The sequence below is a fragment of the Bos indicus genome, chromosome 16 (assembly GCF_029378745.1).
Source record: "Bos indicus isolate NIAB-ARS_2022 breed Sahiwal x Tharparkar chromosome 16, NIAB-ARS_B.indTharparkar_mat_pri_1.0, whole genome shotgun sequence".
NCBI classification, from domain to species: domain Eukaryota; kingdom Metazoa; phylum Chordata; class Mammalia; order Artiodactyla; family Bovidae; genus Bos; species Bos indicus.
This window is the reverse complement of record NC_091775.1, coordinates 52,815,921-52,838,923: the sequence shown is the minus strand read 5'-3', so window position 1 is coordinate 52,838,923 and position 23,003 is coordinate 52,815,921. Positions and strand designations below refer to the sequence as shown.

Sequence of the window (23,003 nt, the reverse complement as noted above, 5' to 3'; positions counted from 1 at the left end):
AAAATAGGAAACTTCAGAAATAGTTTGTTGTTGTAGTGACTGCTAGACTACAAACAAGAGCCCAAACTGTTAAAGAAGTTAGGGATGGAGTTGGGACTAGAACCCAGGTATTCTGACATCTAGTGCAATGGGATTCTACACCCCAGGCTCCCTCATCCTCCTCATGATTCTTGGCCAATTAAAATTTTTTCTCATCCATATGACAATCCTGTAATCCAGGCCGGGATTGTTATTTAGGAAACTCAGGCCCAATGACTTGTCTGTCCAAACTATAACACTCAGTTCTGACTCAATGAGGACTTGAACTCAGGTCTTAACAGTTCAAGTCAAGTCCACTCTCTGCTCTGCTTTTCTGGCTGGGCAAAAGGTAGAATCTGTGGTCACAGGGCAGGTCTGTCTCACCAGAGCCTGGCCTTCCTAGAACTGTGCTCTGACCATAAGCGAGGAGAATGAAGTTTTAAGGCAGAGCAAGAACGTCCATCAGGAGCCCTCACTCCTTTTTTCCACCCATGCACCCTGCTACCCATCAAACACAGGGGCTTATTGCAGTGCTAGGAGGACATTTGAAATGCCACCTTCAGCATCCTCAAGTAAAGGAGCTTGGAAATCAGACCAGCCTATGTTGGAATCCCCCTTGTGCCACTTTAGAAGCTACGTGATCTTGAGCAAGTTCACTTTACCTCTCTGAACCTCAGCTTCTTCATTTGAAATATGGGACCTTTTGCTAGATTTCATAAGACTTAAGTTAGGTAAGACATGTGAGTGCATCTTATATGTGTGTTGGGTGAGTGTCAGCCTCCTTTTCTAAGAAGTTCCTGCTTTGACCTCATTTGGAAGTTACTGGAGAAGTACAAACTGCTGTGGTCCTAGGAGGAGATGATAAATACTCTTGAGCCATCTCAATAAAGCCCTCTGCAGCTGCCCATTCTGGGGCTGCCCAACCCCACCTGTTCAGGTCTAGTTTGTGCTTCTCCCATGTAAGCACATTTTTCAAATCCTCACCACATCATTGCAAAACAGACTGGGCACGCATTTCTCCCCTTGTTTCATAGACGGGCAGGCTCCAGGCCTTGAGACTTCTGTGGTTTATCCTAGGCCACCCAGCAAGCCAAGGTATGGCCTAGAACAGGCTTCCTCAACCTCGGTGCCACTGACAATTGAGGGGGAATCGTTCCTCGTTGTAACAGGCTGTCCTGTGCCTTTGTGGGATATTTAGCAACATCTCTAGACTCTACCCACTAGATGCCAACAGTACCCCACTCCCAGCCGTGACAACCAAAAATGTCTCTGGACATTGCCAAATGTCCCCTTGGTGGATAATACCAGCACCATTGAGAATCACTGGCCTAGAACTGTTTGTTCAGCATGTAACCTAATGTTTTCTTTGAAAACACAACTCCAAGGGCCAAAATTTTTCTTCTTCTCATAACATATAACTTAATCTGTTGAAAGCGGATAGAGCCCATATTTCAACATTCACATTTGGCATCTTTTTCCAAGTATTTCCAGGGTGTCAATTAGGGAAAATGGAAAAAGAATATTGGACACATGCCATTTTTCCATTGGGCTTTGAGAAAATCCCCATCTTGAATTTTCCTAGTATATCTCTGTCTGATAAGCCCACTCATAAAACCAGGGCCTTAGCCAGGGCCACACAGGACTCCTTACGGACACACCATGATCAGGGCCTTACTGCTGTCTACGTTGGTGGCTGGAGGTAAGCCCTGTTGCCCAGAGGCACTTTTCCAGCCTCCTGGTGGAACTGGGGATGGGACCTCCCTGCACCCACGGGGCTCAATCGTGTGGTTGTTAAGAAAGTTGGAGTGAAATTTAAGAAAAGTGCAACAAAGTGTAGGACTCTACAACCTGTAAGGATCCTTCCAGAACAGGGATTCTCTATTTGGGGGTTGGGAATTCAGGAAGTGTGGGGTAAATTGTTTGGGCCACTGCCTCCTGGGTTTACAACCCTTCCTCTTTCTACAGCTCTCAGCTGTGGAGTCCCCACTTACCCACCACAACTGTCCAGAGTGGTTGGAGGTGAAGATGCAAGGCCCAACAGCTGGCCCTGGCAGGTGAGTCCCCTATACTCTACTTCTTGCCTCCCTGTCCTTACATACGTAACATCATAACATGTTATGATGTTAGATACATAACATCACCACAGGGTCTATTGCACTGGCAAAAATGAGGATTGGTGGAGACTCAAAGGGCAGATGGGGGAATTCAACAATAAAAAATACATTTCTGTGCCCTTGGTCCACTTTGGGGGTGGAAGGAGAGGGGCCTTCTCTAACGCGGATAAAGATCTGCCCTAGCCCACAACCCATCCACACAAATTCACAAATACATTCTTTCTGTTAGCCAATCAGATGCTTGCTTACAAATATACTGTTATCTGATGATCCATTCATCACTCTCTATGCAAATATTCCTTGCTTTCAGGAACCAATCAGTGCTATTTTATGCAAATTAACTCTTGACTACAGGCAAATCAGTATTACCAATAAAGTAAATGCCTTCTTACCTTGAAATAATTCTAACAATAAGGTGACTACAAATGCTGGGTGGGGCACAGGCACAAATTACTAGGACCTGTTAGTGGTAGGACTCATGAAAGAAATATGTGAGGCTTATACTGACATAAAAAAATATAGTAAAATCTCTCTTATCTGACATGATTGGGATTGAGTAATAGGCTCAGTGATAAAGAACACACCCACCAATGCAGGAGACCTGGGTTCAATCCCTGGGTCAAGAAGATGCTCCAGAGAAGGAAATGGCAACCCACTCCAGTATTCTTGCCTGGGAAATCCCATGGACAGAGGAGCCTGGTGGGGCTACAGTCCATGGGGTTGCAAAGAGTCAGATATGAGTTAGCAACTAAACAATGAATCAAAAGATTGGTTATAGATAAATTATTAGAAATCACACATATCCTTTAAACATTTATTTTAATTGAAAACTTGTAAATACACAGTTAGTCACCAATCTATCTTATATAAATCATCCCTACAATATATCATCTGTAATTCCATTTCTTTAAAGTAGAGTAACTGACTATGAGATACTCAAGAAGCAATCTGACAGTCCTTCCAGATTGTGATGACCTTTTTTTCTCCATTTTTCAGTTTTTTCATCCATGCCTAATTCACAGCAATTTTTTAAAAGGCATGGTTATCTGGTCTCTTCCAAGCAGTTACCTTAGTTTCCATGTAAACCACAACCATCTTTTAGAACTCATATTTCATTGGTTACATATTTAATTAATACACATAATTACAATATGAGTACAACTGGCATATGCAGGTTTGGGAGCAGAAGGGTTGAGTGGGGTGAGTTTACAATGTAAGTGAGTGCTCAGAGTGCCCCATGCAGCCATCAGTAGGTTTCATGGAGGGAATGCAACATTCATTCATCTTCCTTTCAATTAGGAGACCTTCAGTCATAGATAGTGACAGACAATTCATAATTTATGTATTGGATTGGCCACAAAATTCATTCAGATTTTTCTATAAGATGTTACCAAAAGAAAACCCAAACGAATTTTTTAGCCAACCCAATACTTAGCTCTGTGTACTTTTGCCAGTTCTTCTACTTTTCTCACACTCCCACAATATATTTTTTTCTGGAAAGTTAGAAGAGGGGCCCTGGGGCCCTATACCTCCCCCTTAAGTAGAGGCCACCCTTGTGCTGAGAATCAGTCAATGCTGCCTACCAAAATATCTCCTCACCCTCTGGACCATTTGCTCACCTCTGTACCACTTGCTGATACAAAGGTATCCTTGCCTTGGGAACCAATTGATGCTAGTCTTAGAAGGGTCTCACTACACTTCCTGCTTCTGCTTCCCTAGGAGATTTTTTTAATCAGGATGGGTGGGCAGGTCAAGCAGGGTGGGGACCAGGGTGAGGCAAACGAGGCACTCACTTTAGGGGCAAAAGTTAAGGAAGTGCCACAAAACTCAGTAACCAAAATGAATTTTTAATGCAATGTTTTTTAAAAATCAAACTTTATCATAATGAAAAAAATATCAAAAATTTAAACAAATATAATTTGCTCTGCATTGGCTGAGAGGTCTCTTCTGTTCCACACTCATCTCAAGATTATGATTCTAGGTCACAATCCACTAGACACTGGAAAATAAAGCGCTAGATGATTTAAAATTAAAGTAGGGTGTGTAGGACTTCACTGGTGGCCCAGTGTTTAAAACTCCTCATCTCCACTGTAGGGGGCATGGATTCTATCTCTGGTGAGGGAACAAAGATCCCACATGCTGCAGGGCATAGCCAAAAAAAAAGAAAAAGATAATAATAAAGTAGGATGTGTAAAGATGTGTAAAGTTCCACATAGATTCTGGAGTCAGACTATTCATGCTATGCCACATACTAGCTGTACAAGCACAGCAACTCAATTTACCTTTCTCAGTGAGTAATATGAAAAATATATGGCACCGCTCATGATGTGGACCATGTTGTACAAGTTTCTATTCACTGCCTTAGTTTATTCATCTGTAAAGTGGGGATAATAATAGTGCTTCATGAGATCACTGTGACTGTGATGTGAGCTTACTTACACTCTGAGCTCAGAACAGTGCCTGGTATATGGTAAATGTTCAAATTATTAGACATTTGAAGTGTTAGCTATTATGATTATTAATCATCCCAGGAGCCCCAGACAAGCATTATAATCCCCATTTCCGAGACAAGGTAACTGGGGCTCAGATATGGTAAATGCTCAAATTATTAGACATTTGAAGTGTTAGCTATTATGATTATTAATCATCCCAGGAGCCCCAGACAAGCATTATAATCCTCATTTCCGAGACAAGGTAACTGGGGCTCAGAAAAAGTATATAATTGCCCTGAGTGACCCAGCGAGCCTGGGGGAAAGTACAGAGTCAAATTTGGCTTAACCTTTGCTCTTGTGGCCACACTTTGCTGCCCACAAATTATATGTTTACACATTACTTCAAATTTTCACATTGGTAGGATGATTTCAGCCTATTTGGAGATTTTGGGGTGGGGCATCCTTTTAGGTATCTTTGTAATTTTGTCTAGTTTTAAGCACTGTTTTTAAAAAGTCAGTTAATCTAAGTCCCCTTAATGTGAGGCAAACAAGAAGATGTCATGGGGATAATCAGAAATGATATTTGGAGAAAAGCAGCATCCCTCCTGCTTTCCCTCCACAGGAACCGTGGTCAGAGCAGGCCATGCTCTGCTGTCACCTCCCTCCTTTCTACTTGGCCTTGGCAGGGACTTCAAGGGGAAGGAGCTGGGACAGCTTCCACAGAGACCCAAATGGTGCCAAATGCAACCCCCTTCAAGTTCCAGTCCACACCTATCAAATCTAAGTGGAAACAAGTTTTTCTTTAAAAAAAAAAAAAGGTTGAGGAGTCATCAGGGGTAAAGTACACTTAAGTATTTTCATATTCCTATGAGTGGATTTAGTCTTCAAGGAAAAACTGAAGAGCAATAGGCAACAAGTTCGGCAAAAGAGACCAGACACTTGCCCTGCTGAGTCCATTTTCATTCATTCACTCACTTTCTGATTAACTCACTTGTTCAATTTATTAAGGACCCACTATGAGACAGGAACTGTTCTAGGCACCTGGAATACAGCAGTGGAAAGAAAATTCACAGAGCTTATATTAAAGTGGGAGAATGAGGCTATCAGCCATTGAATGCGCAAATTCATAACATCAGGTGATGATAGACACTATGATGAAGAATAAAACAGGACAAGAGGAAAGAGCTGTGTGCGTCCATATGTGTGCATGGGTGTGTAAGGATATGCGTGTACACTTGTGTGGACATGAGTGTGCATACCCTTAGATGAGGTGGTCACAGAGAACCTCACAGGGAAGGTAACCTTGAACACAGACCTGCAGGAAGTGAAGGAGAAAGCTATGCTAATACTTTAGAGAAGAATAGTTCAGGCAGAAGGAATAGCAAACGCAAAGGCTCTGAGGCAGAAATGGGCTTGTTATGTTTCCAGAGCCTCGCAGAGGTCAGTGTGACTGGAGCAGAAAGGGGAGTGAGAGCCTGTAAGGTGAGGGTGGTCATGTAGAACCTTGTAGGGCATTGTACAGTTTGGGGTCTACATCGTATGAGAGCGGAAGCCACTGGCAGGTCAGAGCAGAGGAGAAGCATAATTAAGCTCACATTTTAAAAGGATCATTCTGCCCACTGTGTTGAGAAATGGGGTGAGGAAGGGGCCAGACTGAGATCAGGGACAAACATAGGAAGCTGCAATAATAATCCAGGTGAGATGTGAAGATGATGAGGACCAGCAATTGAGGTGGTAGGAGGGAGGCGTTCTGTCCACATATTCTGGAAGTAGAGCTGGTGGGATTTGCTGGTGGGTTCGAATGAGGCATATGAGAGAAAGAGAAGCGTCAAAGTCACTGCCAAGAGTTTTGGCCTGAACAGCAGGTACAGCTGGTTTGCCATTTACCAAGACAAGAAAATTTAAGGAAAGCACGGATTCGGGGAGTGGGCAGAAGGGATAAAAATTTTGCTTTACACATATTAAATTGGAGGAATATGTCCTGAAGAAATAGCTCCCAAGAAAGGAAAAATCCCAACAAGTCGCGCTACAGAAAGATGCTCAAAACAATTACTTCTTGGACTTCGCTAGCAGTCCAGTGGTTAAGACTCCCCACTTCCAATGCAAGGGGTGTGGCTTCCATCCCTGGTTGGGGAACAAAGATCCTACATGCCTTGCAGCACAGCCAAAAAAAAATTTTTTAACTAATTACTTCTTAATAGAGTTTTTATTTACATTTTTGACATTTTGTGCATCATAGATTTTTTGTGTGTTAATTTTCTAAAGATTATTACAATGTTATGTAGCTGGATTAGCATTTCTTCGTGCCCCCTTAGATTTTGCACCTGAGGCGAGTGTCTTGCTTGCTCAACTTCCCGTGGCCCCACTCCCGGGGCTGGGATGCTGCAGAGCAGAGGGTCCAGCCCTTTCAGCTATGGGATCACCTGTGCCTCTTCCCAGGTCTCCCTGCAGTACAGCTCCAGTGGCCAGTGGCGTCACACCTGCGGAGGGTCTCTGATAGAACAAAATTGGGTCCTGACAGCAGCCCACTGCATCAGGTAATTGCTATTCCCCCGTCTCCCCGCCCGCTCACCCTACTAGCCAGCACTCATCTCTCAGTTAGAGCCCAGATGGCCGAAACCACCCCATATAAAGGAGCATCGCTCATAACCACTTCCTTGGCCAAGAAATACACTCTCTTCGATCTACAGTTCAGTCTGTTGGTCAGGTGATAGACCCATATATGTATATGGATTGACCGTCCTGTGCAGGGCACTGAGGGGGACTATGGGGAGGGAGAGGCCCATTTTCTGCCCTTTTGGGGCAAACTAGATACGGCCTCTGGATCTGGAACTGGGTTCACTTGAGCTACTTGAATGACTTCTTCATCTCAATACCATCACCCGCAAAAAAGCAGATAGCGGTGTTTGCAGTAGTTGTAGTTGGGACGCTCAGTCGTGTCTGATTCTTTGCGACCCCATGGACTATAGCCTGCCAGGCTCCTCTTTCCATGGGATTTTCTAGGCACGAATACTGGAGTGGGTTACCATTTCCTTCTCCAGGGGATCTTCCCGACCAGGAATCGAATCCGTGTCTCCTGCATTGGCAGGCAGATTCTTTACCACTAAGCCACCGGGGAAGCATCCATGGGTATTCAGTGTGGATTCAACGAGATGATGCATTAAACGGGCCAGCACAGAGTAAGCGCTCAATAAAAGTGAAACTAGCACCATTATAAAGGCCCACGGGGAAAGGAAAGGCTCTGGGACATCCATTGTTCACCTGTCCTCTTCCTTCCCTCCAGCCTCTGCTTAGCTTACACAGGCTGGCGCTCACTGGAGTTTCCACTGGGCCAGTGGGACACTCTCGTTGTCAAGGGTGGCCCCTTCTCTCTACCTAATTCACAAGTTCTATGAGGTGGTGGGGGAAATCACAGAGGTCTGGGATTCAGCAGTCCTGTTTCTAGCTCCGAGTTGTCACTAACGAGCTGGAGAGTAAGACTTTGGACCAGTTAGTCCTTCCTAAGCCTCAGGCTAGCTTCCTAGGTGGTTCAAGGGTGAAGAATCCGCCTGCCAAAGCAGGAGACGCAGGTTTGATTCTTGAGTCAAGAAGATCCCCTGGGGAAGGAAATGGCAACCTACTGCAATATTCTTGCCTGGAGAATCCCGTGGACAGAGGAACCTGGCGGGCTACAGTCCATGGGGTCACAAAGAGTCAGACACAACTGAGCGACTGAGCACGCACCCTCGCGTGCAAGCCGCAGGGTTCCCCATTTAAAAACAGGAAATGAGGAGTTAAACTAAAAAAAATGGCCTTGGGAACTTCCCTAGTGGTCCAGTAGTTAAGACCCCCGTGCTTCACTGCAGGGGGCACAGGTTCCATCCCTGGTTAGGAAGTTCTGCATGCCATATAGTTGTGGCCAAAAAAGATAATAAAATTTAAAAAGTAAAATTAAAAAAATGCCCTTTAAGTTAAATGACTGCGGTTATCTGTATCCATCTCACTTCCCCTATAGTAATATAGAGCTTATATTATTATAACTTTTATTTTATATTATAGTTTACAGTTGGTATAAGGTAGTTGTAATTACTGTTTTGTTGTAGTTATTATGTTACATCGTAACTAACCGATTGCCCCAAGGAAAGAAAAATTCCCAGTGCCAACTAGTGGCTCTTGGAGCAGGAGCTGGCTCAGGTCCCCCAGCACTGTCCAGAGCTTGGTCTCTAACCGGTACATTCATTGGGGTGTCCCAGCCCATAGGGCTCAGAGAGAGGAAAGGACAGCCCAGAGCTCACCTTCCCTGCCCGGCCCCCTCTCCCCCAGCTCCTCCAGGACCTACCGAGTGGTGGTGGGCCGGCAGAGTCTCTCCACCGTTGAGTCTGGCTCACTGACCATCGCAGTCTCCAAGTCCGTGATACACGAGAAGTGGAACTCCAACCAGCTCGCCCAAGGGTGCGTTCTGTCTGGGTGCACTTTGGGGGGTGGGTTGGCAGGGACACAGACTGGGGGTGGGCGATCTCAAAGAAAGCAGTGGGTGCTGTCCCATCCTTTGCTCCTTCTGTAGGGAGGGGGGAGAGGTTCTCAGCCCCAAAGAGGCCTGCACTGGCATGTGACTGGGGTGGCAGGGGGAACCTAGATCTCCTGCCAGTTAAGTCTACAGCGTTCCAGTCCACCCAGGCACTCACTGACCGTGGATTTATTCTGTGCCAAACCCTGAGGACACAGAGATGGGTCTACAGGCCCCACAACTGGGAGTGGAGTCCATGAGCAGAGTGGGACATGGTCCTTCCTGCCTTCCTCCACCCTGTACCTCCTCCCAGCAAGATCTTTTAAAAACAGACTCCCTGATACCCTGCAAAGCAGCCTCGGTAACAGACACAGGAAGCTAGCCAAGGGTTCAGAGCTCTGCAAAACCCTAGTGATGGTTCCCCGACCAGCAGGGAAACTCTACTTCCCAACTCCTTGGACAAACACATGCCACCCCATGCTCACCCTGAGCCTTTGGTGACCATCCCCCCACCCATGTTCCACACACCACACAGGGTGCTGGACGCACAGAGATGCACAGGTCACTGCAGCAGCTCTCAGGGAGCCCATGGCCGGAAGTGTGGCTGTGAGGCAGTGCGGGGGTTGGTTAAGGAGCCTGCTGGCTTAGATATGAATAACGACCATGTGGCATTGTTGGCATCTCCTTACCAGGGACAGAAAGTCATCTTCCCTTTTCCTGCTTCCCCATCAGAAGCAGGAAGTATCCATCATCCTCTTCCATCCCAAGAGCACGTCTGCAGTTCCAGAAGGGCCTTTAGAAAGAAGTACCCCAGCCATCTCTTCAAATTTGCATAATTTAACCACACACAGGCCTCTTCTGCAGCCCAAGATGCCACTCTTGAATGGCTGCCCAGAGAGCTCACTCACCAAATCTTCTGATGACTCTGCATCACAGCCCAGGAGAGAGCAGAGGATGCCTTGTGGCCATAACTCTCCGTGCTCTTTCATCTGGGCAGCCTGCTGTGGTCCAGCACTGACGATGGCTCACAAAGGATGCAAGGAGTCCATGAGCCATTAGTCTCTGCCCCCAAAGGGACTAGTCAACTAGATGAAACACACACCGACAAGACATTGGAAAGCCATAAAACGACATGGAATGTTTCCAGAGAAGCTTTAAGAGATGGGAAGGAGATGGCTGGGCAGAGAGTGGAGAGAGATTTTTAGCTACATATGGCCTCTCCATGTGGCCTTGGCTTCTTCATGGCACAGAGCTTAGGATCTAAGAAAAGAAGTCTTGAAAGATCATACAGAAGTTTCATCTCTTGTCATGACTTAGTCTCAGAAGTCAAATGGTGTCACTTCCTAAACATCACAGGCCCCCCATCCCCAACCAGGGGGAAGAAACTGAGACCCCCAACTCTCAATGGACAAAGTGTCAACATCACATTGCAACAAGCACCAATAGGTGGGAAATCTCATTGCAGCCATCGTGGAAAATGTGATTGGCCAATCGCTAAAGGTTTCCTAGACAAGGACGTGAAACTCAGGGATAAATCTGACAGCAGAGCTCAAGGTGGAAGAGAGAGTGAAGAATAAAGGCAAAAAGTCCTTTTGGTCTGAACATCTGCTATTTTCTAAACCAAACACAGGAAGTACAAGGCCAGCATGACATCACCAAGCAATCATGGATTTATTCCCTTGCTGATCCTGGAAAGAATCTCAGAGTCCTTGTCAACACAGTCTGCCAGGCAACCACAACTAATCCATCAGAGTGGACTTTGCAAGACAGACCTACTTGCCCTCTCTGTTTTAAACAGTCCCCTGAAAGGCCTTTAGGAATTTAGGGCTTCAAGCTCCACCAGGGACAAAATACAGTCCTGGAGGGACTTCTCCAGTGGCCCAGTGGTGAAGACTCTGCCTTTCACTGCAGGGGGCATGGGTTCAATCCCTGGCAGGGGAACTAAGATTCCACACGCTGCTGAATGTGGCCAAAATTTTCTTTTTAAATGCAATCTTGGGGGTTAACCATAACTGCTCCCGATCCCTCGGAACCCCAGTGGCAGGAAGATTCAGCATCAGTCCAGCCAGGGACGGGGTTCAGTGATCCAAGCTGGGGCTAGAATAAGAAATATATCCGGGACAGAACCAGTCAACCCTCTGGTTATGCTCTGCTTCTTTTCCAACCCAGGAACGACATTGCCCTGCTCAAACTGGCCAGCTCTGTCCCCCTGACTGACAAGATCCAGCTGGGCTGCCTGCCGCCTGCCGGCACCATCCTGCCCAACAACTACGTCTGCTATGTCACGGGCTGGGGAAGACTGCAGAGTAAGTGGGTGCTGGGAGCCCCATGGCTCCCAAGGGAGGTGGGCGATGTCACCCCGGTTCAGTCAGGGGTTTTCTCTGCACTCATTATCCAAGGAGTCTGGAAGAAGTGCCTGCTGCCTTGGAGAAGAACGATAGTGTAGACAGACAAGGCCTTCCCAGGTGGCTCAGTGGGTCAAGAATCCACCTGCAATGCAGGAGACGAGATGCAGGAGACAAGCGTTCATCTCCAGGGTTGTGAAGATGCCCTGGAGGAGGACACGGCAAGCCACTCCAGTACTCTTGCCAGAGAGGCCTATGGACAGAGAAGCCTGGTGGGCTACAGGCCATAGGGTCGCATAGAGTTGGACACAACTAAAGTGACTGAGCCCTCACACATGCATGCACATAGACAGACAAGAATTCAGAATGCCTGGGTTCAAATCCCAGTTCCTCCACTTATTTGCTGTGTGGCCACCTGCAGATTGCTTAGCCTTTCCACACTGAAGTTTTCTCATCTGTAAAATGGGGATAATAACAGGCTCTGTATCACAAGGTTGTCGATAATCCATTGGAAGCACTTAGCCCAGTGCCTGGCACCTGGTGCTCTGTGTTAGTTGTTGTCACTGTCACCATGACTACATGACATCTGGCACAGAAGTCCCTCCTATGGCCCAAAGCCAGGGCCTAAAATAGCATTCACTCCATGACCTCAGGATTCTACAGCTCCACAAAGGTCCCTGGGGTCCTCATCAGAGTCTCCCCTTCCCATCTCAAACCTCACTCGTCATGTGCCGCCTTACCATGCCACTCAGACTCTGATTACGTGTGGGTCTCCCTTTGACATAAGCCCTAAGGGTCAGAAATCCAATGACAGTAAGTCACCAAGAAGGAGCAGAGGACCTGCCCTCCCCTTGGGAAATCACCAGAGGTTTGGAAAATTCCAGGAAGGCCCATGCAAATAAGTGACTATTTTTTCTTATAATGACAAACCTATACGTGACATTTTTTTTACAGAGGTACGTCGACACACATACACTCAAATTGATATCACTCTCTTGCCTGGCTTATCTGCAAAAATAGGACCCACGGACACTTAGCAGAAGTGAGAAGTGGAGATGTATCTCTTACTTATTGAAATACAAATTCAGCCACTGGTTCATTTATCAGAAAACACCCAGGCAGAATGTATTTCACTGAAGGCAGCAAGAACCAGGGAAGGGTCCAAGTGCTTGACTTTATTCCCAGCTATGTTGGCCACTAGCTGTGTAACCTCAGCTCGTTGGCTTAGCTGGAGTCAGGTGTTCACCCCTGCACCAATCAGCAGTGGCCAATCAACTGTGAGGATACAGTGTAGGCAAATTGGCTGCTTCCATGGCAACCCTATGGATGGAAGGAAGGAAAAGGGACCAGAGAAAAAGGGGCTGGGCAGAAATTTCAGTAGGCATCCCCTACTTGCTTTTTCCCTTTGTCCCTGTAACACCTTCTCTCTTGTCTCATGCAGGCAATGGAGCTCTTCCTGACATCCTGCAGCAGGGCAAGCTGCTCGTTGTGGACTATGCCACATGCTCCCAACCTAGTTGGTGGGGCAGCACTGTGAAGACCAATATGATCTGTGCTGGGGGAGACGGCGTGACCTCCAGCTGCAATGTGAGTCCAGGAAGTCACCCCCCGCCAACAAAATGGAGCTGAAGGTGGGGAGAGTCTTTCGGGGTCCTAGACTCTATCCTCACACCTGCTGGCAAAAGTGCTAGGAAGCAGCTTCACATGTTTGAGACCCTGACCTTTGTCCTTGCAGTCTCCAGAAAAGATGTTTTGAGATTCTCCTTGTAATAGTGTCTACCCTTTCACTGCTGGAAAGTCCTGCCTTGAGTCCCATTGAGGGCTCTCATTACTGTCATCACTCTTATTCTTTCCTCTGTGTAGAAAGAGAGACAAGGGGACCTATTTGTTGAGTCAAGACCTTTCTGAGATGATTTCAAGTTTATCTGTTGAATTAACCCCATTCGTGATGGTCGCTTCAGGGTAGCTACCACACAGCCTTTCTAGACACACCATCTTAACCAATAGACTTGCTATGTGGTGGACTTTGCATCATGAGCACAGAGCAGGAAGGAGCCTCATGTGTCCTTCAGATCACACTGGAGACCTCCACTTTCTGCCCATGCAGACCAGCTCCCAGGAAACTCCCCCAGTGGGAGGAAACTCCCAGTGGTGGTGGAGCGCATGAATTTCTAACTCAGGGACACATCTCAGCTCCTTCACTTACTGCCTGAACAACCTCAGACTGAGGGGTTTTGCTTTTCTCTTTGGTGAAATGGTGTGTGTGTTAGTCGCTCAGTTGTGTCCAATTCTCTGTGACCAAGTGGACTATAGCCCTCCAGGCTCCTCTGTCCATGGGATTCTCCAGGCAAGAGTACTGGGATGGGTTGCCATTCCCTTCTCCAGGGGATCTTCCTGACCCAGGGATCGAACCCAGGTGTCCTCCATTGCAGGCAGATTCTTTACCATCTGAGCCACCAGGTAGCAATACTTACCTTGTAGATTTTTGTGAAGATGAAATGGAATAAGGCCTATAAAGTGCTCAGCACCATTCCAGGCACCCAGAAAGAGCAAGGGCTAGTTATGGTGCCATCTTGAGCTGTGACTGCAAGGGCTGGCCTCGGGGAACTTGGCGACCCACATGGAACAATATAAATACACTGCCAGTGTGTAAAACAAGGGCTCTGAAGAGCAGCCCCTGCCCCGCCCACCCCCCTGCCCAAGCCCCCAGGCCCCTCCTGACACAACTCTGCTCTTTCCCAGGGGGACTCCGGCGGGCCACTGAACTGCCAGGCGGCTAACGGCCAGTGGCAGGTGCACGGCATAGTCAGCTTCGGGTCCTCCCTCGGCTGCAACTACTACCGCAAGCCCTCCGTCTTCACCCGGGTCTCCAACTACAATGACTGGATCAGTTCGGTAAGAACAGGACACGCCGTGAGCCCCAGGACCCTGCCCGGCCCCGGCCCAATGAGGGCCATGCCCACCTATGTTCTAAGAATCCCCTCCCTCCTCCTGAGAGCTAGAAAGTGCAGGCTTGGGCAGTCTCCACAGGGCTCCCCATGGGCCTTGACAGTTTCTGTGTAAGTTGAGTGAAAGGCACATAGAGGACAGCTTTGTCCAAAGAGGTTGAAAATAAAGGTTACTCCTCCAGCACTAAGAGCAGTTTTCCTAGGATTCATGGAGTATTTTACTTTTCTTTATCTATGTGTAAGCCCAGACCCTACTGCCCAATGCTACATTTATCCGCAAAGCCCCAAACCCAATCATTTGAGTCCCCCACAGCCTTAATTGTTGGAAACTAGTCCTTCTAAAGGGGTTCCCCTATATTTTTAGCAGTTAAAGAGCAGTGTTAAACCTTAATGACCCCGATTAAGTGACACATAAGCATTAGTTACCTCCACCGTTAACTGTACATTTAATTTTATGTAGAACCTCTGATGTAAAATATCATTGCAACTTTCTTAGATAATTACAGGAGAGGTAAGAGATTTCCAGAGGCAAAAAGACTTCTTCTTGAATTCAGGAAAAGAGAACCAAACCGTTTTTTAAAAAAGCTGAATCACATGTTCTGGGGTTACATGTGTGCTGTGCTGTGCTGTGCTTAGTCGCTCAGTCGTGTCTGACTCTTTGCGACCCTATGGACTGTCGCCCACCAGGCTCCTCTGTCCATGGGGATTCTCCAGGCAAGAATACTGTGTGGGTTTCCATGCCCTCCTCCATCGGATCTTCCCAACCCAGGGACCGAACACAGATCTCCTGCATTGTAGGCAGATTCTTTACCATCTGAGCCACCGGGGAAGCCTTGGTTATATATTCAAAAAGCCGTATCTATGTTAATGGGGAAAGATCTATTATAGGTTATTTTATAGCCCAAAGTAAAAAGACTAATATATGTTATTTTATTAGCTGGTAGATAAAATTTTTCTAAATGTAATCAATGCTTGTTTATAGTGGTAGAATTTTTCATTAAAATCAAACAAGTTTAAAAAGTAACAAAAATAAACCAAAGGGTCCCCCGGATATTCTGTAGGGTGGCCAATCATCTCAGTTCACCCTGGACTGGGAGGTTTCCTGGGATGCAGGACTTTGTGTTTCAGACCAAGACAGTCCAGGTAAACGGAGCTGAGTTGGTCCCACTACAACTCCGACTGTGTCCTGTGAGCTCAAAATCAGTTCTTCACAAACTTCCAAACCAGCTCAATTCCTATTTTTTTTAAAACAATGGATAAACATTCATTTATAATGGAAACCAGAAAAAAATTGTATTTAAAAAAAAACAAAAACAAAACAAGCACCAATCTTGGGAGCAGCCATGGATATAATCAACGGTAGGTGGAAACAGCCAGAACATGGAGGGATGTCACAAGAAGGGCAGGTCTGGGGGGTACCTGGGGGGGGGGATTAAGGTGTCGTGCCTGATGATGGATGTTTGGGAGAGGAGGGGAAGAGGAGGACACTGTGCTGATTGGGGGCACGTTTACTTTTTTCCTTTCTTGTTTGCGCTGGTCTTCCTTGCTGTGTGCAGGCTTCCTCTAGTTGCAGTGAGCCGGGGCTACTCTCCAGTTGTGACGTGAGGGTTTCTCGTTGCAATGGCTTCTCTTGTTGCAGAGCACGGGCTTCCGTAGATGCAGCACATGGGTGTAGTCGCCTCTCGGCATGTGAAATCTTCCTGGACCAGGGATCGAACCCATGTCCCCTTGCATTGGCAGGGGGACACTTTTTAACCCACCCCCCAGCACTGCCACCACCTCAGTTTGCTCTTCTGTAAAATGGGACTTGAACTAGATCAAGACTCACTCACTCTTTTAGGAGCCAGAACAAGTGGGAGTTGTAGTGTCAGAGCTCTCAAAGACAGGAAAGTTGGCATCTGATTTCATTATTTTAAGTTGAATTTACAGAGAGCTGTTTAATGAAACCAAACCAACACTCTATTATAAAATCAGATATGACACCACAGCCGTGAGCATGTGGTCCCAGGAGGAAGACAGCACTGTCAAATGGGCAGTGTCAAAACAAGCAGGTGGCCGTCTCCAAGTTTTCCCATTAATACTTGCCGGCTCCTTGCTCATTTGTCTGTCTGTTGGCGTTCCTTTTGCCAACAAGTGGTTATAGGCACCAGAGGTTCCAGAAAAGTTTGTTAGAGAAAATGTAAAATCAAGAAGAGAGTGGCCATTAATTTACAAGATTTTTTTCAGTCAACGGGGGAAAAGCTATGATCTCATCCTGGCAGAGGAAAACCCAAGTCCGACTTTGGAGGTGCCACCAGCATTTCAAAGGAGCCTGGCCCAGGACGGATTAGATGGGAGGATAAGTAGGGTGTTTTCCAGCCAAATCTGAGGATGCTCTCCAGCCCCAGCTGCTGTGTGAGTCACCAGGCAGCTGGCCCTGGCAGTACCTTACCAGGAGCAATTGTCCTGTCTTCTGGTCCCAATATCAGCTGTTCCCAGCCACAGACACACGCACAACAGAGCAGGCCTCAGCTGAAAGCCTGCTGTCAGAGGGAATCAACAAGGCTTGCGAGGCAGCTGGGCAGGGGTCCTGCGTTCCCGGAACAGCAGTCAGGGTAGGCACTTGTGCCCGTGACAGATTCCAGGAGCAGCAGAGCCAAGCTGCCAGCTGTCCTCTGGGGGAGGCCACCCTGGCAACTGCAGAGGGGCCAGTGGAACCTTGCGGTGGTCCCAGCCCGGGGGGCACACTGTATGCAGCCTGGAGTTCCAAATCCAGACAGGTGACAAACCAAGGTCAGGAGCTGCAAAGTTGACAGGAGACAGGTGGCCGGGGGCGTTCATCCTTTCAATAGATATCAAATGAATCATCAGTATTCACCAGCTTTATTTTTATTTCAGAAGGTAATACATACTCTTGGTAAAAAATATGAAAAGAATATAGGAGTGTATCAAGTCAAAAAGTAGACACCCCTCACTTGTATGACACCTGCAATCCCACCATCCACACAACACTTGGTGTGTGGTCTTCTTGATTTACTTAGGTTCATCTATAAAACATTTATATATGTACATATAAACACGCTGTCTTCTAATCAAAAATAGGATTTTACTTCTCATACTGTTCTGCAACTTGGTTTTTTCACTTAACACTGTATCACACTGTACATGTGAGCCCATATATATCTATTCATTCTAAGTAAGATTCCATAGTATGAATATAATGAATGAAGCTTTCATCTCTTTTCCTATTTTCCCCTCTCACATGGCTGCAATGAACATCCATGGACATACATCCTTGCACTGGTCAGTCTCTACGCTACACAGATCCTGCAGCATCAAAGGATCATGGAGCTGGCACATTAGAATGTTTAATAGATGCCAAATAGCTTCTGAAAACGGGTTATGGCCCCTTCCGTAGTGCACAACAGTGCCTGGCAAACAGCAGCAATTGTTAACCATTTCGGGTCTCTCAAATCTTTTGAGAAGCAAATCACATCTACAAACATGCCCATGAGTTCCCAGCCCTACTCCACCTCCACCCTGAAGCCCAAACTGAACTGCTGGCTAAGTCTCCTTTTTTACAGGAAATCCATTTAAAGCTGTGATGACATCTTTTCTCCCAAGCATCATTAGAGCTCCTGGGGAGAGCTGCTTCAACTCCGGCTGCCTGATTCACACAGGCAGTGCAGAGTGGGGAGGGAGAAAGCTGGGAATCTGCACACAAGGCTCTGCTCTATTGAGTTAATCTGATTATTTTCTTGTGTGTCCTGCAGGTGATTGAAAATAACTAACCACCAGAAGTCCCTGGGACTGTTTCAGGCTTGGAAAGGTCACAGGAGAAAAATAACAATAAAGTGACTACTTGAATCACATCTTGATGAGAGTCTTATTAGCAAACCGTACTCATGTCTAGGGCCCTGAAAGCAAGAAACAGGCTCGGGGTCTTTAAGCTGAGCTTACAGGCTCAGCAAGTGGGTGGGGGATGGGGGGTACAAGGGTCCTGAAGCCAGGAAGACACAGGCTGGACTCAAGAAGGCCCAAGTCTGGCCGTGTCTCTCCACTGGTTAACTGTGTTCCGTGGACAAGTGACTTAACCTCCCCTAACACACGGCTCCCACCCCAGTCACTTCTTGGGATGGGGGTAGGGGGTTCAAAAGAAATAAGAGCTGGGGAAATATTTCCCAAATATTTCCCCAAAAGCCACAGTCTCCTTTATATAAGAAACAATAAAAAGTTAGAGCAAAATAAGGGGGAAATGGGTGAAAGAGAGTCCATATTCACCTTTTTATTTTTTTAAAGAACACTGCAATATAAAAAAACTTGATAATTTTTAAAATTTCATTTAGGATTTATGGATTCTAGCTCTTCAGATTCTGGTAGCCCTAAACTGATCTAAGAGAGATGCTAGTTTGTTTGTAGCCAAAATTTCCTAAAGATCAGTGGTTCTCCAGTAGGGGTCTATGAGGAAGATTTGGCAATGTCTGAAGACACGTTTGGTTGTCAAGACTCAAGAGAGGAGGGTGGAGGCCAGGCTGCTCAACATCCCACAGTGCACAGGATGGCCCCACAACAAAGGATTCTCTGGCCCCAGTGTCAGCTGTGCCGAAGCTGAGAAGCCCTGATGTAGAGAAAACACAGGGGTCACAGGCCACAGCCACCAGCCATGAATGGGTCACGGGCAAAAACTCCATGATGTCCACGGCATTCTGCTCCTCCTCCTCCACCGCTGGTCATCTGGCTCCAACTTGGAAGCTACTAGGACTGTCTGCCATCCGTGGGGAAAGAGCAGACCCTCTACAGGCTACAGAATCCTCTGATGGATATCGGCCACAGTTGTAGGAAAGTCCAGGCCTTAGCCACAGCCAGAGCTGGAGCAGGAAGGTTTCAGGGTGAATGGTAAGGCAGGGTGAGGGGTCCTGAGCTCATTATGTTTTAAAGAAAAGTTTTTTCCGGAGGAAATTAAAACAGCCCGGCATCTGTTTGTAAATTCCTTTCACTGAAACAGCATTAGCGACCTGTGAAAACACAACCACAGGGAGGCCTGTGAGTCAGAACTTTAAAAACAACTCTAGGGACTTCCCTGGTGGCCCAGGAGTTAAGACTTCACCTTCCACTGCAGGGGATGCAGGTTCGATCCCTGGTCAGGGAGCTAGGATCCCACAAGGCTTGTGGCCAAAAAACCAAAGCAGAAAACAGAAGCAATGTTGTAACAAATTCAATAAATACTTTAAATATGGTCCACGTCAAAAAAATCTTTAAAAAAATAAAATAAAACAAAAAATAGCTCTGGCTGCAGCCTTCTTGAGTGTGTGTATGTGTATGCGTGTGCTGGGCAGGGGGTGGAGATAAGGGAACAAGCATCTCAACTATAAGTTTAGAAAAGTCAAAATTCACCATAGAAATAACGAAATAATGCCATTTGCAGCAATATGGATAGACTTAGAGATAGTCATACTGAGTGAAGTCAAACAAAGACAAATACCGTAAGTGTAGTGAAGTTGCTCAGTCGTGTCTGACTCTTTGTGACCCTGTGGACAGTAGCCTACCAGGGTCCTCGGTCCATGGAAATTTTCCAGGCAAGAGTACTGGAGTGGGTTGCCATTTCGTTCTCCAGGGGATCTTCCCGATCCAGGGATTGAACCCAGGTCTCTCGCATTGCAGGCAGACGCTTTACTGTCTGAGCCACCAGAGAAGCCCATATACACACCACTATAAAATAGATAACCAATAAGAGCCCACTGTATAGCACAGGGGACTCTACTTAATAGTCGGTGATGGCCTATGGGGAAAAGAATCTAAAAAGAGTGGATAAATGTATGTATAACTGATTCACTTTGCTGTTCACCTGAAATTATTAATAACACAACACTGTACACAACTATACTCCAATAAAAGTTTTCTAAAAAGAAAATTCAAAATTCAAAAATTCACAAAATTCAAGTCAGATTAAAAGGTCTACATAAAGAAAAGTTGAGAGAAGAGACCAGGCCCAGGAGTTGAGCACATTGCTTAACCCTGATGGGCCCCCAACTGCCTGTGAGACTTTCTCTTCCACGGCCATGGCTCACGGCACCCCTGGAGTCCTGCCAAGGATGGCCCTGCACCTGCTTTTCTCCTCTCCTCTGCTCAGCAAAGCTGAGCCAGAGACTCCCCAGGAGGAAGGAGTGGTCGGAGCCCTCACAGCCCCTTCTCGTGGCACAAATAACCTGAGCAGAGCAGGAGGGGACCCCGAATGTTCTGAGCCCCTTGGAGGAGAAGCCACTCTGAGTGGGGCATTGTCCATCCGCACTTCGCTATTCTCACTGGGGCCTCCCAAGTTGGGAGATACTAAAGGGATTCCTGATTCTTGAGGGTCAAGAGTAAAGACTACACAGAGGGGCAGAGGGTACAGGCCTGCAACCTGCCATCAGGGGCTGTGCTCGGGTACTGGGCTGTCCCATGCTGGCAATGAGGACCGGCTCCATCAGTGGGGAGTGTGGGAGGTGTCAGCCTGGCACCTCAGAGGCCAGGGAAGGCTGTCTTTGGCATAATGAGCAAATGTCACTGCAGGCAGCGTTGCTGTTCGTTGTTTTAGTCACTTAGTCGTGTCCAACTCTTCTCAAGCCCATGGACTGCAGCTTGCCAGGCTTCTCTGTCCATGGGATTCTCCAGGCAAGAATACTGGAGTGGTTTGCCATGCCCTCCTCCAGGAGATGTTCCTGATCCAGGGATCGAATCTGCATCTCCTACACTGGCAGGCATATTCTTTACCACTGAGCCACCAGGGAAGCCCCACTACAGGCAGTAACTTCGTGCATTTACAGAAGCAAAAGCGTCAACCCTCAGGGCAAGCCTTTGGCTTGCAGAAGAAATCTTTGGCTTGGGCTTGGGGCCCTGCTCACCCCCACCCTGGGGAGGACACACTGGCCCTCCAGCAGCCTCACCCTGAGGAGGAGGGTCTGAAGGTCCTCACAGTGAGCCCACTGCTCAAAAATGCTGTCCAGGGTCTCGATGTACCAGGAGCCGCTCTTGGGATCCCTCCAGGAGACAAAGCCTGCAGAAAGAGAAAGGCTGAGCTTCGCTGGGGAGCCACCCTCCCAACGCAGGTGGGCCCGCCCCCAGACCTTGACTGATGTCCATAGCCCTCCAGAGCCTGCATCTCTGGGCTCTGCATGATCTAATTTCATCCTCGCCACCACCCTGTGACTTTGGTTAGGGTTCTTGTTTTCCCAACAAGGCAATCCAGGCTTGGAGAGGTCAAGTGAGTCTTCCAAGGGATAAGAAAGAAGGAAACAAACATTTGTCACACCTGCTGTGTGCCAGGCACTGGGCTCAGCAGTGGGCCAGCCACCTTGTTAAAATCACCATGATGATCCCCAAGGTACAGTTAATATTCCCATTTTAAAGATGAGAAGACTGAGGCAGGGCCAGGACAAGGGTGAGGAGACTAAGGCACACCGAAACAAGGGTGCTTGCCTCCTTTCATTGTGCGTTCTAGGCACCTTGACTGCCTCGCCCTGAGCTGAAGCTCAGAGAGGTGAAGTAACTTACTCAGGGTCACAGAGGCAACAAAGCGGCAGAACCAAGACTCACACCCAGGTCTTTACTTCACAGCACTGCTGCTTCCAGGGCAGATGAGGGGACTTGCCAGCTAGAAGGACGAGGTCTCCGGATCCGCTCACCTGGGAAGGTGGAGTAGGACACCAAGATGTCGCTGGGCGTGGGCAAACTAGACACGGCATCTGGCTCGTCAATGGAACGTGGGCCTTCCTGGAATGGGGTAGCATCCGCCTCAGGGTCGCTACTGGGGGTCTTATCTTCAGGGGAAGTGGACTCCACCTCAAACCCGTGGTCTTTCTGCTCTGCAGGAAGCGGAAACAGACTCAAGTTGTCAGTGAGACACCCAGACCAGGGCTCCCACTTCTCCGAGCCACCAGCCCTGAGAGGCCTGATCCCCTCTGGAGCCAGGGGCCTAGTGCCGGGCCAACATGAGCAGGAAGCCTCAACAGGAGCTTTACTTTTACTAAAACAAAATTTTTGCATGTTCATTAAATAAAGTGGGGGCGGGGGGGAGCCAGAATGCAGACATTTTAAAAACAGCAAAATAAACCAGTTAGATGGTATACACGCTGAAGAACTGGAAACAGGTGTTCAAACAGGAACTTATGTAGCAACGGTCATCGTATTATTAACAACAGACAAAAGGCAGAAACCACTCATGTGTCCAGGGACAGATGAATGGAGGTATAAACATCCAATAGAATATTACTCAAGCTTAAAAAGGGATGAAATACTGCATCATAATACACTGTGGATGGGCCTCCAGAGTAGGCTAGGTGAAAGAAGCCAAATGTCAAAGGCCACATGATATCCTGTTTATATGAAGTATCCAGAAGAGGCAAATCCAGACAGAAGAACGCAGATTAGTTGTTGTTAGAAGGGGGAATGGAGGGACTGCTACCGGGTATGCAGTTTCTTTGGGAGGAAGATGAAATGTTCTAGAATTAGATGGTGATGGTGTTCCCACAACATTGTGACTGTACTGACAAACACTGAATTGAACAATTTTAAACAGTTAAAATGGCAAATTTTATTTTATGTCATTAAAGATCAAGTCACAGGCTTCCCTGCTGGCTCAGTGGTAAAGAATCAGTATGCCAATGCAGGAGACACAGGTTCAATCCCTGGTCTGGGAAGATCCC

At 47.2% G+C, this 23,003-nt stretch overlaps 2 protein-coding genes across 2 annotated transcripts in view; one reads left to right on the top strand and one right to left on the bottom strand.

Annotated features, from left to right (window-relative positions):
• Positions 1 to 1,677: 1,677 nt before the first annotated feature.
• On the top strand, positions 1,678 to 18,113 carry LOC109570435 (chymotrypsin-like elastase family member 2A). The gene is made up of 8 exons (XM_019976409.2): positions 1,678 to 1,717; positions 1,984 to 2,072; positions 7,004 to 7,101; positions 8,867 to 8,995; positions 11,220 to 11,356; positions 12,837 to 12,982; positions 14,138 to 14,290; positions 18,096 to 18,113. Exons 1-8 carry the CDS (start codon positions 1,678 to 1,680, stop codon positions 18,111 to 18,113), a joined length of 810 nt encoding a protein of 269 aa, XP_019831968.1.
• CASP9 (caspase 9) overlaps positions 17,187 to 23,003 on the bottom strand; it is a 22,860-nt gene continuing 17,043 nt past the window's right edge. Inside the window, exons 7-9 of the mRNA XM_019976406.2 lie at positions 21,984 to 22,163; positions 21,246 to 21,355; positions 17,187 to 19,337 (exon numbers count right to left, since the gene is read on the bottom strand). Coding sequence (XP_019831965.1) covers positions 19,248 to 19,337; positions 21,246 to 21,355; positions 21,984 to 22,163 — 380 coding nt within the window. The 3' untranslated portion in view covers positions 17,187 to 19,247. The remainder of the gene's footprint in view (positions 19,338 to 21,245; positions 21,356 to 21,983; positions 22,164 to 23,003) is intronic.